This window comes from Euprymna scolopes, chromosome 12, assembly GCF_053919585.1.
Source record: "Euprymna scolopes isolate OS-2025 chromosome 12, ASM5391958v1, whole genome shotgun sequence".
Taxonomy (NCBI): domain Eukaryota; kingdom Metazoa; phylum Mollusca; class Cephalopoda; order Sepiida; family Sepiolidae; genus Euprymna; species Euprymna scolopes.
In genome coordinates, this window is record NC_136493.1 from 146,508,063 (window position 1) to 146,518,172 (window position 10,110).

The 10,110-nt window shown below is 30.2% G+C and overlaps 1 protein-coding gene across 1 annotated transcript in view; it reads left to right on the forward strand.

Annotated features, from left to right (window-relative positions):
* LOC145291527 (uncharacterized) overlaps positions 1 to 10,110 on the forward strand; it is a 1,250,821-nt gene that overhangs the window by 1,180,149 nt on the left and 60,562 nt on the right. Inside the window, exon 105 of the mRNA XM_080137518.1 lies at positions 1,306 to 1,352. Within this exon, the coding sequence (XP_079993644.1) occupies positions 1,306 to 1,352 (47 nt within the window). The remainder of the gene's footprint in view (positions 1 to 1,305; positions 1,353 to 10,110) is intronic.

A 10,110-nucleotide genomic window follows, 5' to 3' on the forward strand; every position in this document is an offset into this window, starting at 1 on the left:
GGAAGCACATATAGGGTAAGTTAGGATCTTCCCTGGATATGTCCCTCCCACATGGAAAGCTATCTTTAATATAGGCACATATTCCATGCCCATGGCGATCTTGGGGGTCAGATTTAGAAGTTAAGTTAGAGTATCCTGTAATTGCAAACTCATCTAGGGAAATAGCCTGTCCAATGCCAGTTTCACTTAAAAATAAAAGGTCTGGTTTAGTCTCCTGTAATTGGGTTTCAACCTCTGGAAGGTTAGAACGTAGACCCCTGATGTTGGAGAAGGAGACATGGTAGTAGGGGTCTACGTTGGAAGTTGGAGAACCGGGTTTAATCGTGTATTTTTTCTTGAAACTTGTCATGATGAAATTTTGGAATTTGTGGACTAGGTCGACAGATTTACTTAGAGCAGGACAGAGAGGGGAAACTAAGAGAGAAAAAGAAACGAAGAATTTTTTTATTTTTTTTTGTACCACATGATAAGGTAAAGCCGTAACAATTACCCACTAGTATGGCATCGAGAGGCCCCACCAGAAGCTACTGCATGGTCCAGATTCCATTCACCAAATGGCAATACAGCAGCCCCAGTACTTTGCACCTGCTGATAGGACAGCCTCCTTAGTGGTTAATCCAAGGTTCGGGTCCCTGACTATCAGGCGGATAACGTCAGCCCAGACAAAACATTTACCTCCAGCACCCTTACTAGTGACATGGCTACAAGGATAGACATAGAAACAGAAAATTTCCACCAACTCTGCCAACTGTTCGCGCAAAAATACTGCCAACCTAGTATGGCTATAGTAACTGTAATGTTATACTCCTACATCACTGACTCTGAAATCAAAGATAGTGTCCCTATAAATTTGATGTAATTCTGTTCTGTAGGTTTGGAGCTTATAAATATTTTTGATTTTTGATTTTTTTACTGAAGGATGTTCCTAATGGATGCTCATCTCACCAGCATATTCACACTGTTGGATCATGCCAATCATATGTCAGATTGTTGCATCCTTAAAGATTTTCTGTATAGAGAGTTAGTCTTTGGAAGGAGATTCATTGGGTGGCCACATTTATTGTACGGCAATGTTGTGTAATGCAATATGAAGACTATGGCCACATCAACACTGGTAACTTATTGATCCAAATGTAGAGGAACCCTCAAGTGAAGCTGGGAAAAGTCATTTTCCACTTAGAAGAATTTCCTGTTGTGCTACTTATGAATCATGCAATTAAAGATTTGTGCTTGTAGGAAAATAGTTCGTCTGAAATATGGCAATAGTGTTATTGATAAATTAATGTAAATCAATTCTTATTTCAGCACATGCAGATATGGTAATTTTACCTGCACCCATAATGTATGTGAAGGTAAGCTACACAGCAGTTCTGCTTATCATCATTTCCTCCTCCTCCTCCTTCTCAACGTTTGTTTTACATAATGACATGTGTTGAACATTGTTAATAAATATATTTAACATGAAGAAAATTGTAAATGATGTGAAATATTCAATTTATTAAACTATACATCATTTGTATTCTATTTTTGCACACACACACGCACACATATATATATATATATATATATATATATATATATATGATTAGTCTTTTTGGAAAAAGAAATCCAGCAGAGTACTGAATTAAAAGTAAAATCCGAAAAATAAGAGCGTATTTATATTTATATTTCTATATATATTTTCCATTTCTGTATTGTTTGAAGAGAGCTTAATATGGATATCTAAAATGGTCCTAATTATCGGGCTTGAAACCGACGGTACCAATGACTTATCTAACAACTTTCAAAATACAATATATATATATATATATATATATATATATATATATAAAGAGAAAGAAAATTAAAACTGTAAGTTGAGCTTTACAATCAAAATTTATTGTTCGACTGAATACTCCAAAAAACAATTTACAGGTTCTTATTCCGAAGAATAAAGACTTTGTAAATTGTTTTTTGGAGTATTCAGTCGAACAATAAATTTTGATTGTAAAGTTCAACTTACAGTTTTAATTTTCTTTCTCTTATATATATATATATATATATATATATATATATATAGAGAGAGAGAGAGAGAGAGAGAGAGAGAGCTTAATTTAAAAGGAAAAGAGAAAGTTCAATTCCACAAAGGAGACTTATCCGGATAATAACAATAATAATTAGAGCTTATACAATAGGACAACAAGAGTATGAAATGAAGACACAAAACTATATATTGGTAGATATAGAATGGATCATTTATTTAATAATGGAATACAGGCAAAATTTGGGGTATAGAAGGTACTCTTTATGCCAGGGCATTTTGAAGCCTAATGCTTCTCATCAGAAGAGTAGAGAAGGTGCTAGGTAGCATGGGGAAGATGTGGTGTCTAGCGTAAGGTTCATTAGGGATGAAAGAGATTAAGAGGAATTATAGAATGTTGCCTATATTCCATTATTAAATAATTGATCCATTCTACCAATATATAGTTTTGTGTTTTCATTTCATACTCTTGTTGTCCTATTATTATTATATATATATATATATATATATATATATATATATATATATATATATACATATTATTATATATATATATATATATATATATATACATATTATTATATATATATATATATATATATATATACATATTATTATATATATATATATATATATATATGCATATTATATACATACATATTATTATATATATAAACATTGTTATATATATATATATATATACATATTGTTATATATATATATATATATACATATTATTATATATATATATATATATATATATATATACTAGCAGAAGTACCCTACCCGTCGTTGACTGGGTTCAAAAACAGCTACAGAAAATGGACTGTGATTGATGAAAGTATGATAGGTTATTAAAAGGAGGGGGTTGTAAAGAGATAGGTTTTGATACTCAAAAATTTTACCCTAAGCAAAATATGATGAAAGTAATGATAATTTTTGCGAAAATATTTTTTTTATATCAATTTTGTTTCCATTTGTAGCCAAGAGTGACCAACAAAATGATGTTTCCTTACAAAGAGAAAATGTTATATATATAATAATATAAATATACAAGAAATAAATGTTACCATAGTCAATAAAAGTTACTTTTATGGTAGAAAAGTTCATTGGTTTGTATTTTTAAGTAGTTTTTTTTTTTTTTTTTTTTTTTTCAATTCATGTACCGATTTAAAAAAAATCAAAATGGCAGCGACTTTGAAATATTTTAATGTTTTCCATTATTTTGTGCTTGAGGAATATTCGATTATGGCATGTGTAGTTTATATAAAAATTCATTTAAGTAGTTATCGCCTCAAATTTTAATTTTAATTTCGGTTCGCTGAAATTATTTCAAGTAAAGAGCATTAAAAACTATTTCAAAACAAAAAAAAACATCAACTGAACTTTTATTGACTATGGTAACATTTATTTCTTGTATATTTATTTTTTCGGGTAGTCGTTTGTTGGCTTTTCTGCTAAACACTCTTACTAAATAATATCAATGAAATGCTTAAAAACAAAGAAACAAAAACAGTTTTGAAAAATAATGAAGCTTTACTTACTTTAGTAAAATAGTCCGATACAGCAATATGGGATATTAAAAAAGTAAACACGTAATTACTTTAGTTTTTTAAAGCAAAGTATCGATATGAATAAGAAGAAAATGGCGCCCTTTTCAAACAGAACAGTTTCGTTTCAGTTTTACAGTATTGTGCCATCGGATTCAGGGTTTTACTATTGTAATGTAAAGAACTTGCAGAAAGGGTTGTAATCAACCGAATTCCTTCTAGTACACTGACATAAAAAGCTTAAACAGATATATAAATAAAAATAAAAAAGTTATGTAAATGTTTTTAAAAAGACACGTAATCATGTGAGCAGGATTTTTTTTCTTCTTTTGACACGATAACAAGTAATGTCCTTATTTTTTATTATTTATCTATTTATTAAAGAGTGGCACATGCAAGTGAAAAAGGAAAAAAAACAGAGTTATGCAAAATTTGTGTCGAGAACTGTCTAAAGTTCCGACTTTTGTTTTGGCTTTCACTTTAATAAGAACATGAATTTATTCAACACAATATGATTCAATTCCAAAAAATAAATAAAAGCTAACGTGAATTAAGATTAAAGTTAAGCCGTTATTGTGGACCCTCACCCCTTTTAAAAAACCTTCTTAAACTTTGTGACATATTTACATTCTGTGGAGGTCAGACGCAAATGGACACCCAATAATTTTATTATACCATATTTCTTCAAACTGAAACATAATTATCAAAGTATACTTACGCAAATAGATATGAAAAGTCTTTATTAAAGTTTGTGTCATAATTCCATGGAGTAGAGGTGTGAACGCAGACCCCACAATTTTATACCATCCCTATTTAAGTTGAAACATACTTATCAAAGTATTCTTATGTACATCTATATCAAAAACCCTTGTAAACGTTTTTTTTTTTTTCATTTTTTATTTCCATACTATGGGTGCCAGGCGCGAACGCAGACCTCACAATTTTTATGAACCACCATTCTGCCAGATCAAACATACCCATTCCTGATCCTCGATACATCTTCTATCATTACATGTAATCAGTTTTTTAAAATAGTCAACCATATAGGAGCCTATTCGTGACCAGACACACACACACATGTTCAGTTTTATATTATAGATATACATATTATATATATATATATATATATATATATATACATACATATTATTGTATATATATATATATATTAATATATATACACATATATATATAAATATATATACATATATATATATATATATATATATATATATATATATATAAAAGAGCAAATAGTTAATAAAACATGTCGAAAAAGAGTTAAAAACATATTTAATTTGAAAAGAAAACACTACATAAGTGGATTGTCCTTAATCCGCGGAGTTTCGAAGGAATACTTTCCTTCTCATCAGAGGGTAGGATTTAGCAAAATGCGGGATCGGATTTTGCATGCAAAAGTATTTGATGAAACTGTAAGTCCAAGATCTTACTTGATAGCAAAAAGATAAGCAGAGGGAATAGGGTGAAGAAAAAGGTGATTTCACGTGAATGGATTGTCTGGTGAAAGTAAAGTATCCAATGACGGTAAAATCCAAAAATGTAAATCCAAGAAAGTTAGTTAAATGTCCATTCGCACAAGTAGAATCCAAGGAAATTGTGTAATTGGAAGATGGTCCAAAATAATGCAAAAGGCCGAAATTCGTGGAATAATTCACAAATAGTTACAAGGAAAAATGGGAAAGAATTCCAATAATATTATTAAAAGAAAAATAAGATATGCGTTAAACTCGGCTGCCGAGACGATATATATAAAGTATGAAGATATATTTTCATATCTTACTAGCTAGATCTCCTCATGTATTAAGTATTGTTGAAGCAAATACCGAAAATGTATACATAATATATCATATCTTATAATATTATATGTGTAGTATTACTCAATGGACACTTTACATTAGCCTGATCTTTTATTGATACCATCGATTTGACAGAACCACTGAGAACTGAAATTGCATAAAGATACAAAATGTGACTAATTCCTCAGCCAATATTCTGATAGTACAACATTGTCATGATCGTATAACGACATCAAAAATATTTATTGAATATAAATAAAAGTATACCTTGCTCTATTTATTATTGAGCACTATTATATTAACCTAGGTAAATTCATTGGTTTTTATGGTTGAATATTTTAACTTGGAATAATTATGTTGTTTTACTGGTGTCCATTGGATAGAAATATATATGCTCTTGTACTCTTTATTTCTCCTATAACACTGAATTACACAAGAGTGAGTTGCCTCTTTTAATTTGATAAAAATGTAAATTGACCAATGAAAGTAAAATTATCTAACAAAAAGAAACTAAGAATTATTCATATAATTCTTAATTCATTATTAAAAATATAAAAGTTAAGTTGCATTAAATAAAAGAACTGAAGATGCAAGAAATCGAAAACTTAAAACAATTCTTTTAGAATAAACAGAAAAAAAATGGAGAAACTTTTAGCTATAAAATTGGATAACGAGTGTCTCACAGTAAAATGATCAGTTGACAAAGCCCCAAAAAGCATATTAGCCATAAGAATAGAATTAGAGACAAGGGCCAACTGGATTGGCTACAAAACTCAAAACTGCATCAGTTTAGAAGTATTTCTCCTTTATTGATCATGACATGTAGTATCAGGACAGATACTACACTTTATTCCTAAGTCTGTCTCATCTGACAAATTGTTTACATTATGAAATGAGTGTTTCAGAATGATTAAGAAGCATAGTTTATTTGATTATATATATATATAATTCAAACACCATAGTGTTTGAATATATGGTTGAGTGGCAGTTTTAGTCATTTAGAATTACTTTAAAGAATGATTAAGAAGCATAATTTATTTGATTTTATATATATATATATATATATATATATATATATATATATATATATATATATATATATATATAAAATTTAATAATAACAGGCATACACCTAACAGTACCACTAGGAAAATAAATAATTTTGCTAAAAATGTCAGTAGAAGCTCACATATATTTCTTCCAGCCGATAAAACCAAAAACTATTATAAACTAGAATATTGCAATTATAAGAAATTTATATACAAAGAATTAAACAAATCCTATAAACCTGCTCCCAAAAACAAAATAGATGAAATCAACTTAGAAGCTAAAAACTTACTTGATCTTATGAATATCCATGAACATACAGAAATTATCACTCCTGACAATCCCAGATTTACATTGAAAGACCACAAAAAAAACTTGCACGAGTAACCTTCCATTAGACTAATTTGTCCATCCAGGTTGGATATTGGTCTAGTAAGCAAGAAAATCTTAGAATCATACCTTCCATTAGAGACAAAGTTAAATTCCCACTGTGGCAATGTACGGACTCAGTTATAAATTGGTTTTTAAAGCTTAAGTATAAGCAAGAACTAAGCTTTATCACTTTCGATATAAATAATTACTATCACTCAATCTCCCCAATACTATTAAATAAGGCACTAATATTTGCAAAAAAACATTCGGACATGACGGATTTAGAAATTAAATTAATCTTATTAGCTAGATGATCCCTAATTAGTTTTGAAGGTAAATATTGGACAAGGAAAGATACCCCTAATGACTTTGACATAATAATGGGATCTTCTGATAGTGCACAAGTAACCGACTTAGTGGGGCTTTATTTATTAAAAGAAATTAGTATAGAATTCAACAACCTACTAGGAGGGCTATACAGGGATGACGCATTATTTGTCACCCCCACGAGACCAAGACAATACAACAACACTATAAAAAAACTGCATGAATTTTTCAAAAACTTTGGATTAACAATCGATGTCGACCCAAATAAAAAAACTTCCAACTTTTTAGATGTATCTTTAAATCTATGTTATGAATCTTACACCCCGTACCATAAACCAAATCTAAACCTATTTTATGTACACAAACAATCTAATCACCCAAAGTCAATAATCAAGTCAATAGTTCCATTTATCTCCAAAAGAATATCAAATCTATCAGCTGACAAAAAAGCCTTTGACCAGGTATCGACATTCTACAACAATGCTTTAAAGAATTCAGGATATAAAGAACGCATAGAATATAACAAAAAACACCCTTTAGCGAGAAAACTACATTCAGTAATTACTCATATGATAATAAAAACTAACAACAACAAAACAAGTCAAAATATTCCTAACAATATAAATTTCCCCACTAAGTACACAGCCCCCTACACAATCCCAAACCAAAAACAATTTAGTAAGAATAGAAAAGTAAGACTAAAAAAGCCATTTGGTTCAATCCTCTTTTCAGCTCCAATGTAAAAACTAACATTCCGAAAGAATTTTTCAGAATAGTGGAAAAATCTTTTAAATACCCTCATAAGTATAGTACCATATTAAACAAAAACTCCATAAAAATTTCATACTCCACAATGCACAGACAATAATTTTGACAAATAACAGGAAAATTAAACAAGCGCTGGATATACCAATTGACCCAATACCTAGCAACAAATGTAACTGCCAAAATAAAAATGAATGCCCTCTTAATAACGATTGCATACACAAAGATGTGGTATATGCCTGTATGTATATTTCTTACACGTAATGCAATTACTAAAACATGCAAACAACCAATTAAATGAGGAAAACAATAAATATAGTCGAAGCATTCAGGACGCAAGCATACATAGGGAAACATATGGTGAGGACTCTAATAATAACAACACAAACAATAACAGCTAGGCTAACATATCCAATAATATAATTCCCAGTGAAGACCAGAATAGGATTATCCAGCACCCGAGCAATGAATCTCCAGGCCCCCTCTTAACCCATCCCCCCAATATAAGACTCAATAGCAATGGGACTGATGAACAAATAAACAATAATAAAACAAGGAAAACATTCACGTATATAGGTGCATCATCAAACTTAATAAAAATAAGAATCTCAAACCACCTACATTCCTTCAGAAATGAAAGATCTCAAAACAATGATAATAATAGTACATCCTTAACTAAATTAATCAATAGCCTAGAGGACAAGAAAATTCCCTATTCAATTAAATGGAGCATACTGAATAAATCTAAATCATATGCCCCAGGGGACAAATTTTGCAATCTTTGTATTTCCGAAGCAGTTAACATCATCACCTTCAACAAACCCATAATAAATACCAAGAATGAAGTAGTGTCCAGATGTAAGCACAAGAAAAAATTTAAATAAAACCATCTTAAAATAAAATAACATACACTCTCTGTATAAATGTAAATTGGTAAAAACATAATACTAAATACACATCATGAAAACTTTGCTAATATAAAAATGTTCATTTTCAAAAGATAGGTTCTTAATCACCTCTTCTAACCCATATAATAACTTTCTCTTATTGTTGATGTACATGTTAATCACTATAAGCACATTAACGTATTACACTTTAATTTCTTACACGTAATTTGCACTCTGAGATCTTGTTAGAATAGTATTTCCAAAAACATGTAGCTTCCCAATTAAAGAATTTATAATTTTGCCACTATCTGCTAACCTGAAAAGGAGTAAACATTCCCCATTGCAAGGTAATTTTCAGATCCGCACATATAAACAAGAAAGAACTATACTCAATAATGCATCATCCCTGTTGGTATTAAAGTAATTCAATTCTATAGCCATAGTTACACTACCCTACTCTTTTCATCTTCTTAATGTTAATTAGCAGTGTAGGGTCTAAAAATTGGTTTTCTTTTTTATGATAATCGTAGTTATGTTACTTGCACTGATTATTATTATAATTAATAGTATGGCTATTGGTATACTTTCTTTATGTCTAAATCCATACATTTGTATATATGAGTGTATATGTAGGTATATATGGGTGTGTATGGATATATTGTGTAAGTGTGCGCATTTGTGTGTATGTGTATGGATGTATATATATATATATATGTATGTATGTATGCATGCATGTATGTGTACATGTGTATATATATATGTATTCATATGTTTATATGTAAGTATGTGTGTATGTGAATACATGTGCAGAAAACTTTTCCCAGTTAAATATTATTAAATCGTATAATGTTATGGATATTATTGATCTTTAGACGCTTTTCAGTAAGGTATTATTATTACTTTATTATTTTTGTTTTAGTTTATTTAACATTGAACTTTTTTTTTTTTTTTTTTTTTTTTTTTTATTACATTTTCACCCCAAACAAGGCAAATTGCCACTTTGGTGTAGGGGGCTACTATCAGGGGCAACAACTACTGGGGTACTATGTTGGGATTTGGCCAGCAAGGTGTCGGTTCACGTTACACTTGAACTTCTGCACGTCAGTACTGTTGGGGAAGCAGGGACCTGGAATGGAATTCCAGAGTCTTGCGGTTCTGGGGAAGAAACTATTGGAGTAAAAAGATCTTTTACATCTAGGGACCTCTACAGTGTGGGGGTGGGATCTAGTAGCCTGTCGGGTTTGTCGAGGGTGCTCGCGTCGTGGGGGCACAAGTGATTGCAGTTCATCAGAGCATTCACCACTAAAATACTTGTAGAAAAGGCA